This window comes from Lepisma saccharinum, chromosome 6 (assembly GCF_977018435.1).
Source record: "Lepisma saccharinum chromosome 6, izLepSacc3.1, whole genome shotgun sequence".
In the NCBI taxonomy this organism is placed as follows: domain Eukaryota; kingdom Metazoa; phylum Arthropoda; class Insecta; order Zygentoma; family Lepismatidae; genus Lepisma; species Lepisma saccharinum.
The window spans coordinates 42,057,868-42,078,041 of NC_139234.1; the positions used below are offsets into that span (position 1 = coordinate 42,057,868).

A 20,174-nucleotide genomic window follows, 5' to 3' on the forward strand; every position below is an offset into this window, starting at 1 on the left:
TAGGATAATTACAGAATGACTAATACATATACTTACAAGAGGAGAAAACTTTATAATGTACTATTTGGTTCTGATTTTCATTTTGATTTCATTGGAACAAAAACATAGTGTAAATATATTTGTATGACTACATAATGTACATACATTAAACTAAGTATAAATGTTCAGAACAAACTAACATAATATCAATGCTCGTTAACATTGCTGCAATATTTACATGATAAATTGTTTACCTTAAAATATATCTGAGATTTTGTCCTTCGAATAACTACAACATGTAATTCGCAAAAATAAGAACTCTACAGTCAATTTAAGAAGAATAACGCTGAAGAGGGGGAAAAGTATGCAATTAAGCAAAAGTAAAAGCTTCCAAATGAATATATGGACAAAGCAATGATTGAAATGTAAGGAAAGACGCGATGGTTGAAATGGAGCTAGACGGGCATAGAGTAATGTAATTTTTTCAAATCCGTATAACATCAAGCTCTGTAAATAACAGTATTTGCTAATGTTGATATACATATCATGGAACTATTGAAACAAAATGTTTCAAACATATTACAATATTCTTTTTTGCATTATCAGGATCTGAAGGATTCACATTAGATTAGATCAAATAGCCTACCTTCCCTCAAAATTGACCATCTTAAGTTAAGAGAAAACCCAAATAAGAAGTAATCTTAATGTTGTCAGATCATGTAGATTATTTTTTTAAAATAATTTGTATTCTTTGAATCTGAGTACTACCTGTTCTTACTTCCTGCTCATTTATGATGGCCATTTCCCAAGGAATATATTTGATCTTCTTATATGAATCCTTCAAATGATTCACGGAATACAAACAAGTTGTTTCGATTCTGTGGTCCTTTGTATATCAAATAATATGTATATGTAATACAGTAACATATTTTACACCGCAGTGGCATTTTTTGTAAAATGGGGTAAAAGAAAACCAAGAGCTTCTGGAGGAAATGAACAAAATTATGTGACAGGGTTCAAGAAGAATATGTACAAGAAGATGAAAGTCATGGCATGCAACAGGTAAAGAGGGTGAAAAGTTGATCTGGAAGAAGAGAAAGTGGTACATGTTATTGATATCAAAGTTGAACAAAGCAAGTCAGAAATTAGAAGTTAAATAGTTCAAGCTAGAAGAGGGTCAAAGAGCAAGAACAAGATATATAACAGTATAAACAGACAAGTAGACTTTTAAGTTATGTTTTGGCACACACAGGAGATGGACTAAAGAAGAGTCTTGTCAACACTTGTGTGATCCATGGAAGTGAGTTACTTTGAGTATTGGAATGAAAAAGAGAGTACAGAAACGATTGAAATTCGGTTATTCATCTAAGAAGAAGGAAGGCAGAAAAAAGTATGTAGAAGCTAAAAACAGATGAGGACTTTCACATACTCTGAAAGTATAGTGAGAAACATAATTGAAGGCAGAAAAAGATGAGAGAGGCCAAAGATAGAGTACTTGAGTAAGGATGCTGAAAACTTGTGACAAATCTACTACAGTAAAGTAAAGAAAGTAGTGGAAGACAAGTTGAATTAAATATCTGAACGAATCATAAGACTGATGACTAGAAGCAATCATGCTGAAACTTGCTTAAAGAATCTCAAAATTGTGGGATGGTGTAGGAGTTGAATCTACATAAAATTGCATGAACCTATAATTTTAACACCTTGCTTCTACATTGAATCAGGTTAATTGACTCCTTAAATGTTGTGTGATGCAAATACAAGTACCTCACTTCAGCACATGCACAAATGTTAAAAACGATCCAAGGTAGCATATCCTTGATTTGGTGTTAAAAAAATAAACTTCATTAAAGTAGAATTTGTGCTTTCTTCTTGGCTACCTCTTCTGGCGTTGGAATGTATGGGTTCTTGTATGGATCCAAATTCAAGCTGAAAGATTGAAAAACTCCAGTCAATGTTGATAGTAATTCGTGTGTATTTTATAATAAAAACAATGACTCCACGATCATTAGGAAGAAGTATTGAAAGCAATAATTATACAAATCAAAACGTTATAATTTTTAAACAATGTGTCAGAACAAGCAGATATTGTGAGGTCGTAACAAGTAGTAAACAATCACTCGTAGAGACAGCATTTGAATTTATTTATTTATTTATTTATTTAATTATTTGCTACCTACAGAGAAAGGGATATCCCCAGTTACAGAGGTATTAATACAAATATTATGAATGTAAGTGAAATTAAATAGCATGCATAGATATTACATGTAAATAACTATAACATAAATATAATACATAGGTCTATATAATGTAGAGTAATGACGTGCTCGTATACATGTCAATTATAGCAGTTACACCTCTGTAGTTGTCATATTGTTTGCAGGAATGTTTTTTTCAGCATGATAGTAACAAAATTTTCACATTTACATATTTGAAAATACATTCCAAGTTAGTGAGTTGCATGTACGAAGAAATCTGAATCCTTATTTTGATATATCAACCTGTCTATTCAAAGAAATTGCAATTTTCGAGTGTAGACGGTAGCTAAAAATATTTATTACTTGAGTGAAAAGGATATTCGTTGGGAAGGCATGAAATACATTCCTAATATAGGTACGGTCTACATAACTTATTTTAGAATTCATATTAAAGAAAAGCTATTATTGAACGTAAAAATTGCCATCCTCTTTTATAACTGAATCAACTTGTTTCAAAATATTTTGCTCGATTATACTTTATTTGAAAGTTTCACCATCTATCCAGAAATTCTAGAATAAGATCCATTTATATGAGTTACTTAACATAATTTATTAAATTTGGTACTTTATAAATTTTCTGATAAAATTTCTTAAATGATTGATTTTAGTGAATGTCGCATATAGGGCAACCCGGGGTAGAATGGGGGAGGTAAATCCTTAAAGCTTTAGCTCTATATTATGATTAATTGTTATTATTAAAAGTAAGTTATTACTGATTTTTAGTTATCAAACAACAACACCCAGGGCAGAACGTGGTAGGCAAGTAAGAATATGAAATGCCTAAAGGCAAAAGCAAAATCTTTTCCAAGAACTAAAATATCGAACAGTTGGAAAGAAATTGATGAAAAAGAAGGCTTTATTAGAGTCAAGTGAAGATAGTGATAAAAAACAAGCACGGTTTGTCTTTACTGTAGAGTATTATACTCTACTTCGACAGACGAACTCGCCATTCAAGATTATGATTTGAACTTCGGAAGTTGCAGTCCAAGCATATGAGTGAGTGCCCTAAATAAATTTAATGTAATCATCATTGATCGTCACCAAGGAGACCAAATATGGTTTCCAACGATTCGACATTGGTCCGTTCTGCTCCGAAATTTTTTTTCGGCCCATATTCGTAAATACCTTCCAACACTCAGCTGTTGCAGCGAGATTGAAGAAGGTAGCTACTACGTCGCCCACGTTCGTCTGCTCGAGGAATCAGCTCAAGATTCTCTGCACAAAGTCTGGTCGTATCTGCAAACTTGGAAGGAGAGAAACTCTGCCCCCATGGCTGCAGGTTCTGCATCTAAATGCTACCGAAAGGTAGTTTTTCGACATGTCCCTCTGGACCATTCCGAGAAAAAGCATTTTCAATGCCCTAGGGGAGCTCTTTATGAAAGACCGCAAACAACAAGTTCGTTCATCCCGACCTCCCGGGACTCCAAGAAGGTGCCATCATCACTGGTTGTAGTTCTATACTACGTGCTGAATTGACGTTCGAAGGGGTTCGTCCCTTTCAATCTTGTATCCATTTCTGATTTCAAAGTCAAAGTGGAAAAACTGCGGCCTAAAAAAATTCTACAGTGCCATAGATGCCAGAAATATGGTTACGGACAGAGATTGTGCTATCTGGCACCTAAGTGTGTCAAATGTGCAAGGGAGCACCGTATAGAAGATTGCCCCAATAGATCACTAGATTTCCCGTCTACGTGTGTCAACTGTGATGGGAAGCATACAGGGAACAACAAGGGCTGTCGTCCCTTGTACGACTTCTACAGGCTTCCCGTACGCCAGGCTCAAAGCAATCCACCAGGGCCCCCAGCACCAAGGAGAAGAAGAAATTGCCCACACCTCCAACATCATCTGCTCCCATTCAACTACCTGCGACTTCGTCGCTCTGCGCCATTCAACCACCTTCGATGTCACAGCCGAGCACCATTCAACCTCCGAAGCCAGATACTAGCGATACTTTGGCCGCTCCTTCTCCCAGCCAATCACAGGCCTTCTCCTCGAAACCATCAACGCAAGGAGTCGACAACTTAGCAGTTTTACGTCGTCTCCTCAGCTTGTTGCTGGACCCCATTCTACTCCAGCCTCTACAGATACTGGTGGAAGGACTCCTCGCCCTACGCCGGACCAAGGATACGGATGCCAGGCTTCCGCTCCTTCCGGAGTTGTTGTCCGCCATCTGACCTCTTCTGTTTTTCGTTCGTGTTTGTTGTTGTTTGTTCTGTATTGTTCAATATGTTGTTAATCATCCAATTTTTGTTCGGGAACATTGTCGATAGAACCTTCCGCGACAGTTGCGGAAGGTGTGTAAACAGTTGATGTAAGAAATAATTTTTGTTGTATAAGATACATGTATTTGTGATACCAGTTAATGAAATAAACAAGATGCTGGCTTAATAATAGCTGACACCGAAGGGAAAAAATGATCGTCACCTTCACTATTGGCAAAAAATGAGAAGACAAGCAACCTAAAATGTTAAACTATATACCAATATCAATCTCCCTTTTATATCTTTCAATATCTTCATCTTGCAATACAATTTTCTTCGTAGTTTCCTGATTCAATATTATTACATAACATATCGCCATCCTTGGTTTTTCTTGTCTAAACATTCTCAAGTCAAGTGTGTTGCACTGCTTTAAGCAACCGAGGGTTACATTTTTTTGCCATGAGTAAGAATGTGTTTAGATCTTCATAATTTCATTATTTATCTTCAGAGTTACGATAAAAAATGCAATATTAAGACCTTAACTAAGCATATAGGGTGAATCCGTAATCTCATAATAATCAAACAGTTCAGAATGTCATTCGCTTCATATAATCTTATGGGTGAAGTCGAAGAGGTTCTCTTGTGAGATTGTAGCCCGATAGCCAGAGGGGGGGGAGGGGAGTAACTTGAAAAGTGGTAAAAGGAGCCGAGTGTCATCTCATTCGATAAGTCTGTTACTGAGAAGAACTTTTGCATGGTATATTTTACATAAGAATATTATTCGTTACTGGGTCTAGAATCGGCGTTTTTACATGTGCTACCAGAAAAGTCGCAACGCCCTGTACGAACTTTATGCACCGTTGCGATGAGCCCATGATCTTTACAAGTGATTTTGCGTCACTTCCTCTTCCCTTGTCCTGTGTGTCAAGGCATCTGAATAACTTTCTCGAATCTACGTATCGTGATCCCCTCAAGTGTGTTCCATATCCTGTTCCTGAGTGAAATTTCGTCCCCTACTGTTTCTCGTTCCGCTCGGAGGTTCTTCTTTCCATCTCTCACTTGTTTTAATAACATGGTGTTAAATCGTAACGAAACCATTTCCGTATTGCATTTGGTTTAGAGAATTATTAGCCTTGATGTGTGGCTTTGTTTGTTTCGAGCCAAAACCTGGGACGTAGCAGCTCACGTGGTCCAACTAACCAATCAGCTTCGTATGCCAAGAGCTTAACTGATTGGTTCGGTTGCAGTTACGTTATTTTATTGGCTGAGCGCTGGCGCGGGAAGCGAAAATGGTTAGGCTCTGATAAGAAAACCGTGTCAAAAGTGACACCTGGGGAACTAGCACAATTAGAGATATATGGAATTTTTAGAACATGACGTCATATTCAGTACTAACTTATTGCAATACGAACTACTTCCGTTAGTATATCTAAGTGTTGTAATGGGATAAGACCAGTGGATGATTATAAAGTGATGGACAGGAAAACCAAAATTAGGTTTGAACCAAGTAGTGTAGTTAATTGGATTGGTTAACATCGAAAGTAGGCCAAATTAGAAAAGGTAGTAGATTGTTCCTACCGCTTTGTTATGTTTGATAATTCACTTTGATCGGAGAATTAATTTCTCGCGATCTCTTCTAACCAGTTAGGTGAGATTGCGCATGCAAGTATGGAAATATCCCACAATGACTCTATACTTCATGAATCGGTAACCTATGGAAAGATTATTATGATATGATTGATGCTTTACGTTATTAAAGGTTTTGTCATATTGACAAAACTTAGCATCATCTCGAGCGCGCTCTCTCTGTCTATCAAAACACCATATTATTCTAAGCAAGTATCTGAACAATGTAACGATGGAAAATCAAGAAGCATAAAGAATGTGATGTCACACGAAATAACAGTCCGAAGTTTTTTGTACGAAGTGATTGCACGTATACGTAGTACGTTTCTACGTAAGAATAAAACACAATCATTCCATTAACAATGGTCACTGTTGAACTTCAAGTCGTGTAGCTCCAATGGAACCTTATATACAAAATGAGAAGGCTAAAGCGCAGGATAAAGTTCACTATGTATGAGCATTGGCGTAACAGGGTGACTGCTGAGGCCACAGCCTCGTCTAAAATTTTGAGAAAATCAACATTTTGAATTGATAACAATAAAAATTCGGAAGAAATCAAAGTGGTAAATGCATACCCTCTTAAAATGACCACCAATTACCATTTTTGTCTTTGAACAGCTTTTGAAACGATGGTTAAAAAAGGTAATTACGAAGAATGTTATCGTGTATCTCGCCCCACTATAAAGGAGATAGGGTGTTCGGGAAAAGACACATACTGTAAGTCACAAACTACGATTTTCTGTTGCTTTCATTTAAGTCACACTGACTCAATTAAATAAAATACTATAAGTATAATTTGATATTGGGTATGTGTAAATATTCTAAGCAGTGATGATGCAACATGTAGTTTGTGTCTGCAATGTTTTCTATTAACAGAATAAGCATAAATAACCGACTGCTGTAAAAATTGCAGTTTTTGAGTTAAGCGCTTTTCCCCCCGAACACCCTAGATATGTAATATTCACTTCTACATTCCAGCCCCCTCCGATAAGAGAATATTGGATAAGTCTGCTCGCAGATTATGAAGGGTTTAACGGTACTGGTATCTGAATCATGTTAGGAACATAGATTGTGACTGGAAATATACGAGAGGCGTCCAAGACGAATTTGGATACTCACACAAAGCGACCATGCAGACAGATCATATTGTGCTAAAGTAATGTTAACATCTTTACACATTTACTCAATTTTTTTTTTACATGCTGCTATCTTTCCAGGTAATTGCTGGGACCGTTGAAAGTTACCCTTGCGAATAAATTATGGTTGAACAGCAATTGAAGTATGGAGCGGTGATAGAGTTTTTGATGCTGGAAGAGCTTCCACCTAAGGCCATCAATTCCGTTTGCTCAAGGTATACAAATAAACTTCCCCTTCCCTTGCCACCGTTTACAACTGGGTTAACGACTTCAAGAGAGGAAGAAAATCCATTCAAGATGAACCAGCTCTATTACCGCTCGATACTTCAATTGTTGTTCAGTCAAAATTTATTCGCAAGGGTAACTTTCAACGGTCCCAGCAATTACCTGGAAAGAGATAGCAGGATGTAAAAAATGGAGTAAATGTTTAATGGTGTTAACATTACTTTGACACAATATGATCTGTCTGCATGGTCGCTTTGTGAGAGTTTCTAAATTCGTCTTGGACGCCCCTCGTATGTTTATACTTTGCTAAGTTACGTTGACTGAAATGCAAAGTACCCAAACACACAACGCATGAATAATTTGGTGGTTTTGCAGCTCTGAAGTACTTATTGCAGAGCCGAAACTGCTACTTACTTGTAAAACGCAGGAGCATCTGCGCAGTTGACGTTGTACCACCAGTCGCAGGCAAATTCCTTCTGGTTGAAGATGGTGCCATTTGGACAGAGGAACTGAGCCCCCTGAGCCCCTTCTCTTCCGTCGTGACAGATGTGGTAAGCCTTAAATGGTAAACACGTATATTAAAAAACAAAGGTACACAAATGCAGAGTATATATTCTAAAATAATTATTGTTTCAATAGCTAATTCTAGTATCACCTAAAAGCATACTGTATATTGTCAGTAGCATTAGTGTGACCTTAGCATTTTACTTGGGCGAGAATCAAACAGTATGGTTATTAATCACTCCGACGTTATACGTCTCTTTACCATGAAACGATAGGTATTGATCTGTGGTTGTTTATTTTGGTTATTGTACTGAATTGAGAACTGGTCGGAAATCAGCTATTAGACAATTACGTATAAGGGTTAATTAATGTTTTATATATGTGCTTGTTTGTTCTTATTTGATAGTTTTACTCTGTACACACAGAACCCACACACACACACACACACACACACATATATTGATTTCAATAACACGTTAACGTGCTTAAACTCCAAATGATGAACCTTTTAGTGTGTCAAAATACACATTGGAATGTTTTAAAGGTTTTTTTATGAGATGAAGTTCCGTGTGATGCACTAAAATGCATCAATTTGGAAGATCAGACAAGATCATTTCGAAGATAACAAACTTTCACTTTTAATGCATCAATTGACACAGCTAAATGTGTAATTTTCTTATCTTCGAAATGATCTTGTCTGATCTTCCAAATTGATGAATTTTAGTGCATCACACGGAACTTCATCTCACAAAAATACCCTTTAATACGTTACAATGTGTATTTTGACACACTAAAAGGTGCATCATTTGCAGTTTATGCACGTTAACGTGTTATTGAAATCAAAATATATATGTGTCAATTGACACGTTTTGGGTTCTGTGTGTATTAGACTTTTGTATTCCCAAGCAACCCAGTTGGGGAGCTCTTATTTTGAAAATAATATTTGGAATGGAAAATTTTCAGATACCGGAGTTGGGTATGTCCATTGAGAACAGGGCTATTATGAAAGAGGTAGCTTTAGGTAACCAGGGTCCAGATTTTAACGGGACAAGGAGGAGAAAAGTTCGCGAGATGAACCTCTGTTTAAAGACACAAAATCTTTCAGATTTTCTAACTTCCAATGCCGGACTAAACTAACGAATATCGGAAATTTTGATTAGAATTTGGTGCAAGACAATCCTTGTTGTACGACCCTTGTATATTCCTTTTACGTGAGCTTTGCTAACATGGAATATTCATAGGGAGCGTCATATTGCCATACGGGCTACTCTTAGGTGGTGCCCTGTGAAAGGGCGCTTTAGGATGCTACCCACTGGCTTATCTTACCTGGAGGAGGACTTAGCTTATAATTGGAACATCGTTAAGTATAAAGTAGCCGCAGTGAAAGCTACGCTACTTCTGTGTGAGTAGGGAACGGATTTCTAGGTCCATACCTATTTTCATTGCTACGCCCTAGACGTGTGCTATTTAGAGATCTTTGCGTTTCATGTACACCGCACCTCTCTACTAAAATTCTATAGGACCTAAAGATGCGTAAATGAACTATAAATTCCTATAAATGCCTAAATGAACTACAAATTCCTATAAATGCCTAAAAGCCCTTTTTTGACTTGAAAAATGCCTTTTAAACAATTTGCTTAACTTAAAAGTAACTTATTTAAAGAAATACCCTTAATTTCCACCAGAAACATTTGAGACATTGAACGAACCCGAGCTGCAAAAGAAGCAACGGAACAGCCAGGGGTATCAACGTGCTTGCAAATTTCCGCATCTCGTAATTGGAAAAATGTGGAGTGGAATAGACATTTTCTGTTGTTGAACACAGTACTTCCCGCCGTAGGTGCAGCATACCAAACAAAAATGCGGGCTATTTTGAGATTGAATTCTAGCTACAAAATAGTTCAGTTGGTAAAACAGGACCGGCATTATTCCCAGCCTCCAATGGTGTAAGAGCGTGGGAAGATTCCAAAAATTGATCTGATTGGTTGTTTCGAGTGCCTGCTATGACGAGTAGGTAAGGCAACCCTACAAGTGACCAATGACGTTGCCTATTTCTCCCATTGACAAAACAGTCTAGGTGAAAGGGGATGGTTTGCGCCGGAAACTACAGCTTCCCTAATATAGGGGATGTTCATCAAGGAGAGAAGACCATTGCGAACCTGCCTGCAGTTTGAGTTTAGTTTGAGGCTGAGTTTTTGAGCACACATTATGCACATATAGACTAATCGGGACTTGCCCTACAGTTTAAAGTGTAATCCGAACCACGATGTAACTCCAGAAGCATAACCTGTCTTCTTGCACAATTTAAATTTGGTACAAATTGCGTATTGTTTCATGGGAAGAAAGTTCCTGGACCGCATTCAAATTGATCCGGGGAAATCTTTCCTGAACCGTATTTATATTGATCCGGAACAAGAGATTCCTGAACCGAATTTAAATTCATCTGGAAAAAGGTTCTTGAACCATATTTAAAACTGATCTGGAAAAATTGTTTCCTGGACAGAATTGAAATAATTTACAGATGAAAAGGTTCTTTATGATCCAGAACTCATTTTGTTGATTTTTCTATCCTGGATCGGAATTGAATTTACTTAAAATTCTGGACATTTAACAACCCTGCCTATGACCTCTTTGTTACAAGGCGACGATGTTGCCACTACACCTAGGGAAGATCCAAACCTGCCTTGGGAATCAGGTTCGGTTGCATTTATGAAGTTTGCACAAATAACTTCCTGCGGCATAGAGAGAAGGTTGGTTCCACACTGACACTTTTAGCTTGTAACGATCACATTGAAAGTTAATGGAATTGTGGCAATCCAGAATCGTCCGTGACTGCACAAAATGCGCCCACTCACAGGCGACTGGAAGAACTTCACCACGGAGAACATTGAAAAAAGCATATGGTGCTGCAGTACTTCGAAATATGATAACGTTCTTACATTGGGCAAATTATATATTTTTATAATCAAAGAATAGTATTCACTGCACTAATAGGGCATCCCAAATGGCGCAGTGGTAGGGTCGTCGCCTGGTAATCAAGAGGTCCAGGGTTCGATACTCGGTGGATGCACATAGTGGCTCGGATCCCACTTTAAACTGTAGGTCCAGTCCCGATTAGCCTTACTGTGCATAAAGTGGACTTTAAACAACAAATCAATCAATCAATCACTGCACTAAAAATAGTTACTTTTGTATACAAATTGCATGTAACACCAGTTATTTCATAACAGTATTACTAATTAATGATTATGTCTATTAATTTATTATAAGCACGTAAAAGTCCTAAATTGGAGTTTATAAAGTCCTAAATCCCTCTTTTTTTAGCACCTAAAAATCCCTTCCCTAGTCATGAATATGCGAGTGTGTGTGTATGTGTGTTTTGTTGTATGCTCGTGAGTATAGGTTAGACTTTTATTCCCGTATGCATTTTTTTCATTTTCCTTTTTATTTTTGTAATTTTTCTTTGTAATTTTATATGTTTCTTTCTTTGTTTTCAATATTTAACTTTTTATGTATTGGTTTAATGTTGTTTCCTAATTGTCATTTGTTAAAATTTCGTTGTAAACATGGTTAAGTGGCAGAAAAGGCTACAAAGCCTTAACTTTGCCATGATAAACGAGAAGCAATAAAAATCACCCCCCCCACTTAGTTAAACCCAATTGTATGCTCGTGAGTATAGGTTTGACTTTTATTCCCGTATGCATTTTTTCATTGTCCTTTTTATCTTTGTAATTTTTCTTTGTAACTTTATATTTTTCTTTCTTTGTTTTTAATATTTAACTTTTTATGTATTGGTTTAATGTTGGTTTTAATTTTCGTTAAAATTTCGCAGTAAACATGGTTAAGTGGCAAAAAAGGCTACAACGGCTTAACTTTACCATGATAAACAAGACGCAATAAAAATCACCCCCCCCCCCTTAGTTAAACCCAACTGAAGAGGCAATCTCCCCCTACGCCACCCATGCAATGCAACCATGATTGAAACTAAAGTAGCTCTTGCACGAGCACCCTGAATAGCATAACTTTAATATTGCAGCTGCTTGTATGACTTGTCTTTATCCGATATCGGTGTGTCATTCAACTTTATCAATGATCACGATTGCGTCATCCCTTCTCTTGCGTTATTCGTGATTGGTCTGAGTTGAACAGACACACAAGCGGCGAGGTGAAAAGGCGCTAGACAGCCTTGGGGCAAATCGTTGCCCTACATTGGAAACCCGTTGGTGGGTGGTGGCTGGCCGGTTTTGTTTCAAATAAAAGACTAAGTTTTCACTTCGTTGCGCCACGAACGTCATTCGCAAAAGGCAAAAGCAGGGTTGCCAGGTAAATGGGAGTCCCCTTCATGCAAAAGGATATTTTTTTTGCAGAAAAAAATCAATATTTCAGTAATATTTTTACTTCACACGCGCTATAACCCCAGGATTCCCGGCTTCGAATCCAGGCCTGGGCATGGATGTTCTTTGTGAGTGTCTCTTCATCGGTTTCATCACATCATAACTCATCCTCATCTTCACAACTCTTCAAAAGTAGCAGAAAATCGAAGTATAAACAAATCAAATCAAGCTCGTTCTAGTTTTCGCAAAAAAGTTATATTCACATCAAAAATTTGATATCGAATTGAAATTTTGCAAGACAAAACTTTACTAACTGATTTCGTATTCAAATACTTCAATATAGTGTTCCTTAATGATATGAATATTAAAATATTTTTCAACTCAGTACTGATAGGGTGACCTTTTTAGAAGACATCCAAATGTCAATATCTTTTCCATGTAGTATCAGGGAGTTTTAATTAGAATACATTTCTCTGTGGTAGTACATCGTGGTCTGCACTTTGCAGACTAATGAGGCCTTGGCGTCTGGGCTCACTGTAATTGGTTGTAATGTTTTGAAAAATAATGTCTATAGACTGATAGAAATAGCTATGTCGTTTTTCCGCCGAAGCAGCTGACGCAATAGCGCTCACGTGAAACAAGCGACAAATCATATTCAATTACGTATTGCTCAGGCTCTGAGTGAATGGCTCTTCAGCTGCCGCGCTTTTTAGTGGAGTGTGATTTTGGCGGGAATAGGACCACACGGCAAATTATCATACAGGAGAGAATTAGATATTGCTCCACTGTCCTGTTAAAGTTAAATAAGCGCTGTGGATTAATTAGCATCTTAGCATATTGTGTAGGATTATCAGATCTTACTTAAGTAAGAACAACAGAAGGTTTAACTTACCTGGCAACCTGTTTCCACGTTGGCGTAGATTCCAGGAGCAAAAGGAACGGCTCCGCAGTGGAAATGTGTTGGAGGGACACGTCTGAAGAGGGGGTAGTCAACCCCCGGAACTCCAGGGATCTTGGTTAAGTCCTGCTCATCATCCCGGATCCTCTTCTTGACGGCCACCAGAGGCGCATATGCAATTTGACGCTTCTGCAGAAGAATAACAAGCATCAGTATTTGGCAAATAATCATTCACATTTTACAAAGACATTTATCGAAATGCAACTATAGTTAGAGAAATATAACTTTATTTCTCAGCCAAATTCTCCCATGTGTAATAGCGTGTATGAGTGATAGAACAAGTCAGCATCAGCTGGGTATTACAGAGGCAATATCTGATTATTTACTTTATTGGCATGATTAATACAGTGGTTAAGCTATTGTGGGAAAAAGAGAAAATCATATTTCAAACCATAGCATTCCGGGAAACTTGACTATAAAATTGACGACATTTAGGGAACCAATAATTCTAACCACAGTAAATACATAATTAATTGAGGCTAATGCAAAATTTCATTTAGAAAGTTAATAATATCGCGCTCACTATGATTTATGAAAATGTAGTCTTTAGAACAATAAATAAACACAATACAATGAAAATAATAAACACATAATACTTCAAATGGACACAACAAATAACTCCTTGTACAAAAAAGAATCAGAGCACACAATATGCTTATATTATGTATTGCATTATATAATAATAATATAAGCTATAAAAATATTTTAGACAATGAAATTGGATTGACTATTCTAATACTTAAGTCAGTATTTATATTTTTATGACTATGTATCATAGTTCCTTTCCTCCTTAAAATTTTCTGCCTATAATTTAATTTAATTTCATTACATTGCAACGTCCCACCACACTCTAAACACTTCAATTAGGAGGACGGCAAAAGTCTACCCATAAATGCTAACTTCTTACCAGTCGTTGAACACAGATTCTAGATATCTCAGGGCTTGCTGGGTAAAACGTGAACAACAGCTTTATATGTATATATATGTTTATTATAAACTTATCGTAAGAAAGTCTGTTAGCACACTAGTCTTTAACCTTTATCACTTAAGTGCATTTACATTTACCATACACGTGCATTCACCACTTCAGGATTCAAAAGGGGGGAAGGGACCATTCAATTTATTCCTCGCAGTGAGGCGCCAGGGGGAGTATAGGGACCTAATTTTATTTAGGGCGCTGTTCGCTGCTGACGTCACGGACTCCCCTGTAAGAGAAAGTAGTATGTGCGCGGTGCCCCCAACCAAAGCTAGGAACTGGCCGTAGCCAGCCGGCACCTCCGACAAGCGGGCGCTGGGTAAAGGATTTAAGGATGCCGCGACACCCCCGGCGTTAGCTAGGAATCGGCAAGCCGACCGGTGTCTCCTGTACAAGGGCGGCAGGTTAGGAAGGAGGTCTAGGTGCTCCTAGTCAAGCCAGGCAGGTAGAGCCTGGCACCTAGACCGGGTAGTTAGGTTGCTGCTAGGCTTTTCTTCTTCTTTCTTCCTCCTTCCTTCCTTCTGGGATGGCTGCTAGGCTTCTGGCTGGATGGCCGGTTTTTCCCAAGATGTTTGCCAGTTGACATCCGGGAGCCAACTGAGCTCCGGTCTCGCTGTGCTGGGTTTTATACTCGCGGTGGCGCATGGGTGGTGAAAATTTTTACTACAAGTACGCGTTGCTAACTCATTTTTTTACATATTGCAACCTTCGTACTGAGAAATATCAAGGTTTTGACATTGAGAAATCACTAGTGGGAAAATCACTAGATGCACGTGACAATATAAACTAAAACTGTGTGCATTCAGATAATACAATTAATAATGAGCCTCGCAGGACTCTGCTATTCTAAACAACACGTTGAACAATGTGAATGACAATAATTGATAACATTAAAAAGAATATAGCGACCACGCAGGGTCTAATAATGAGTGAAGCTCGTAAACGTAGAGGTGGAACCGTTAACGTTTTCAGAATACATTTAAACTAGAAGCGTACGCCTCGCAGGGACATTCCGCTTAACTCTTTCATCCGATTAAAAATAATATAGCGACCACGCAAGGTCTAATAATAATTGAATGACGACCAAGCAGGGTCGTTACATATGCCCCTTCCTCGGGCGAAAATTTTGAATAAATTTAAGTCTTACAATTTATGAAAAATTTTCATGAAACATTGATTTCAAATTCAGTAGAAAAAAAAATGACAGTAATAAGAGTCTGTTTCTCCTACACATTAGTCACTAGGTCATCTTCTTCCCCTACCACTTCTCTTCTTCGCTCCGATGAACACCTGTAGAGGCGAAGGTTGTCGAAGTTGACTCGGTCGATGGGTTGCCTGGTCCTGGGGTGAACTAGCATTGCTGTGTTGTTCCGAAGATCAGTGGCTAAATAAGGTCCAATATACACTTCGAAGAGCTTAGCTATTGTTCTATTCTTCCTCGAACTAAGCTTATGATTTCGAACAAGAAACAAGTCATCTTCGTGCAGCTCGAGCGCATGGTCTTTAGTCTTAAATTTGCGTTTGATATTTCTAGAGCGCTCTTTGGACTTGGCTAGAAACAGCTTTTGATTCCAGTTGGAGATTTGCGGGTCTACTTCGTTGATAGGCCAGTTGTAATGATGAAGGACTTCGTTAGGCATGAATACATGGATTAATGACCCAAGAATAATACATTGTAATATCTGACACAGAATGTAGAACAAAGTAACTAGCCAGCTGATAACCAATACACTCACAAATAGATACCGTGATGGTCGGATAATGTTCCAAGTCTTCCACACATATATAGTTCATTCTCCAGAACTTTCATCAGGAAAAGTGGCACAGAATACGGCGGGTAAAGAACTGTTTCGGTGCACTGCAACATCTCACACTTATCTTCCTTCACTGGCATGAGCTTCTCAGGGATTCTCTTCAGAGTACAGTCCAGCACACTTCTCGACTCCTGTGTTTGGGAACCAGTCAAAATATCTACTGACTCTACTTTCCGTCGTAGGTCCGCGGATTTATACATCTCAACATCCTCTTCCTGGGCCATGTGGATGTACCGCACTGCTTCAATATTCAGAGGATTCCCTTCCTCACGATCAGGAGTTCTCCAGAAAAATAACTTCACTGAGCTTCTTCTGAATCGCATCTCTACATCGTGCTGCTCGATGAATTTCATGACTAAAAGAAGATCTGTAACAATATATTTCACAATTCCGATCTCCAGTCCCACACGTCTACTTCCGATGACACGCTTCTTATGACTTCCAGAGAAATCTACCAATCGCACCCCTGGAACTTTCTGGATCTGTATGCCAGGTATCTTATCAACTAACTTAGTCCAGATTGAATAATTAAGGATCGAGCATTCACTTCCAGTACCAATCAAATAGGTTACTGTGAAGTCCATTAATTTAGCTTGCACCACTGCAGATCTGTATCTAATTTTGGATTTCCTTACAGACTTCAATTCCTTTTGTAAAATGGTATCTTCAGTTTCTGTTAGCTGGAAATTTACTAGTAACTCTTGGACATCTTTATCTATTAATTTGGGCCGCTCCATCGAAGGCCCTTGCCTAAACAGGAACGAAGCATTTAGACAAGGTCCTAGTTTGTCTGGCTAGACTGGGACCTTTGATTTTGATGAAACTCCCGCGCTGTTTCTACGGCCTCCTCCTGCTCCGATGTAATGTTTTGTCTAGGAGATGGAGGTCCGCGATTCTCATTCTGCTCAACCGCAAATCGTCGTCTCGGAGGACCAGGGCTACTTCTAGCCTCACGGATACTTATTGAGTCAGGAGATCTACGTCTTTGGTTTTGGTAAGGTCGGAAAGAGTTTCATCTAAAATCACGCCTGCCTCCTCTTTCATTAGTGAAACGTTGAGGGCGCTGATAATTACCTTCTGACCTCGTTTCTATGTTCCGGACTTTATAGTTTCTTGAGGAATTCTGTTCTTTTCCTTTCGGTTCATCTTTGTTCCTCCATGCATCTGGCTCATCATAGATTTCAAAATCCTTGAGGAAATGGGTTAGGTCATCTACTGGTCTAGGCGCATGTGCTAAACAAAGGTTTCGCATTCTATAAGGAAGTTGCCCGATGATCAAATTAAGTACTTCTCCCTCATTAAAGTTATCACTCAGGTTTCTATAGGCCGCATAAACGCTCCAGGCAAAGCTCTCCATACTTTCGTGGACAAGTCTGGAATATCTCCTGTTTCTCACAGCTGTTAGCTGCCGTTGTCTAGCCTTCTCAGAAGCGAATTCTTCTTTGAACCTGGCGCAAAAGTCAGCATAATTCACGAAACTATCAATATTCCCTGCAAGCCAGTGTTCAGCTTTATCAGTGAAGACTCTAGGAAGCAACTCTAGCCTATAATGTTCGGGTACCTGCATAAGTTCAAAGCTGACGTTGAGCTCCCGAAGATATTTTTCAGCTGACTGAGCTTCAATGTCGCCTTTAAATTTAGGGATGTGGGCGATATCCGCCATTCTAGGCATCTTAAAATCTGGCCTTCTTCTAGGTGGCGATCCATCTGAAGTATCATCGTATCGAGGCCTCTTTCTTCCATCAGCCTTCATTCTGTTTGCAGCGAATAGAGGTTTCTCAGCTAACCTGGGCGGCTCATAAGGAGTAGCATCCGGATTCAGATCTCTATCCGGAGTAAAAGGGCTGGAATGAACATCTGGAGTGGGTTCTGGCTGAACATTCAATCTTTGGAACTGAACCTGAAGTTCGCTTACCCTCTGGACAAACGTTCCTGTCTGATCTTGCATTTCTCTTCGCAGAGATACTTCAAGCTTCTTTGTCTCTACCCTAAGAGAATTCACCTTCTCTTCATCTGCCTGCTCTACGTCCTTCCGCAGAGTTGAGGTCATTGACTCCATCACTTCCTTCTGTTCCTGCACGACTTTCTCGATGGATTCGGTCTTGTCACCCAAGTTTTGGACAGCTTTCTCAATGGTCTCCACTGTAATCTCCACTTGTCCGCGCCACTGAGATAATGGTTCTAGTTTTTCCTGAAGAGCCTCTTTTAATCTTTCCTCAACCTTTACTATATCTTGCTGAGAAGTAATTTGGATACTTTCTACTCCGGCCTTAAGACCTTCTATGTCAGTCCTCTGCTGGGCAAAGAGGGCTTGCAGTTCATTCCTACGCTTCTCTTCTTCTTCCTGTTTTTCTCTTCGTCTTCTGGCTTCTTCTTCCTCTTTTTCTTTCTTTCTTATTTCCTCTAGGCTCTCAATTAAAGCTCGGAGAGTTTCAAAGTCTTTTTCCCTTTTCTTCTCAATTTCTCTTCTTTCTAGCTCTCTCTTCTCTCCAATCTCTCGTTTCTCAAGCTCCCTTTTCTCTTCAATCTCTCGTTTCTCAAGCTCCCTTTTCTCTTCATGAAACTCTATTAGGGATCTAAGTTCTATCAGTTCCTTTTTTCTCAGCTTTTCAGCCTGAATTGCCTCTCTTTTGCGCACTTTCTCTTCCTCCTGTTTCTCTTTCTTTCTGCGCTCTTCGTCTTCAAGTCTCTCTTTCTCTCGGCGTATTTCTTCTTCAAGTCTCTCCTTCTCTCGGCGTATTTCTTCTTCAAGTCTCTCCTTCTTTCTGTCTTCCCTATCTTTCGTCAGCCATTCCAATAACCAATGGTCTGATGGAGGGTTGGTCAGCGGACTTGGTTCTTGTATTGCGGTCTCCGCTACTTGAGTCTGCGGAGCAGATTCACACGTCTGGCATTTAACTCCTACAATGGGGAAGGTAGCCACATCTTTTCCATCACAGCTCCAGTGAATTTGGCGCTGGCACTGGCAACACTGGAAATGTGCTGCCTCTTCTCCCAGTTCTTCACAGCAACCATATCCAGTCTCTGAATCCATGGTCTTCCTCCCTCTACTTCTCAGGTTCATACCAGTAAATTCTTGGTCCATATTTAATACAGTCCACACTTTCACTTTCACTGGACAGTCCTTTTAATGCACGGTTCGGTTGGCTTCACTTAATTGCACTGTTATGTCGGGCCCCACGTTATGGCGCCAAATTCTTTTGCAACGTCCCACCACACTCTAAACACTTCAATTAGGAGGACGGCAAAAGTCTACCCATAAATGCTAACTTCTTACCAGTCGTTGAACACAGATTCTAGATATCTCAGGGCTTGCTGGGTAAAACGTGAACAACAGCTTTATATGTATATATATGTTTATTATAAACTTATCGTAAGAAAGTCTGTTAGCACACTAGTCTTTAACCTTTATCACTTAAGTGCATTTACATTTACCATACACGTGCATTCACCACTTCAGGATTCAAAAGGGGGGAAGGCACCATTCAATTTATTCCTCGCAGTGAGGCGCCAGGGGGAGTATAGGGACCTAATTTTATTTAGGGCGCTGTTCGCTGCTGACGTCACGGACTCCCCTGTAAGAGAAAGTAGTATGTGCGCGGTGCCCCCAACCAAAGCTAGGAACTGGCCGTAGCCAGCCGGCACCTCCGACAAGCGGGCGCTGGGTAAAGGATTTAAGGATGCCGCGACACCCCCGGCGTTAGCTAGGAATCGGCAAGCCGACCGGTGTCTCCTGTACAAGGGCGGCAGGTTAGGAAGGAGGTCTAGGTGCTCCTAGTCAAGCCAGGCAGGTAGAGCCTGGCACCTAGACCGGGTAGTTAGGTTGCTGCTAGGCTTTTCTTCTTCTTTCTTCCTCCTTCCTTCCTTCTGGGATGGCTGCTAGGCTTCTGGCTGGATGGCCGGTTTTTCCCAAGATGTTTGCCAGTTGACATCCGGGAGCCAACTGAGCTCCGGTCTCGCTGTGCTGGGTTTTATACTCGCGGTGGCGCATGGGTGGTGAAAATTTTTACTACAAGTACGCGTTGCTAACTCATTTTTTTACATATTGCAACCTTCGTACTGAGAAATATCAAGGTTTTGACATTGAGAAATCACTAGTGGGAAAATCACTAGATGCACGTGACAATATAAACTAAAACTGTGTGCATTCAGATAATACAATT

At 39.3% G+C, this 20,174-nt stretch overlaps 1 protein-coding gene across 1 annotated transcript in view; it reads right to left on the reverse strand.

The window, feature by feature from the left end:
• Nucleotides 1–427: 427 nt before the first annotated feature.
• The window catches only part of LOC145989056 (uncharacterized), a 158,405-nt gene continuing 138,658 nt past the window's right edge, over nucleotides 428–20,174 (reverse strand). The window contains exons 7-9 of the mRNA XM_083124354.1: nucleotides 13,156–13,350; nucleotides 7,840–7,982; nucleotides 428–1,908 (exon numbers count right to left, since the gene is read on the reverse strand). Coding sequence (XP_082980480.1) covers nucleotides 1,827–1,908; nucleotides 7,840–7,982; nucleotides 13,156–13,350 — 420 coding nt within the window. The 3' untranslated portion in view covers nucleotides 428–1,826. The remainder of the gene's footprint in view (nucleotides 1,909–7,839; nucleotides 7,983–13,155; nucleotides 13,351–20,174) is intronic.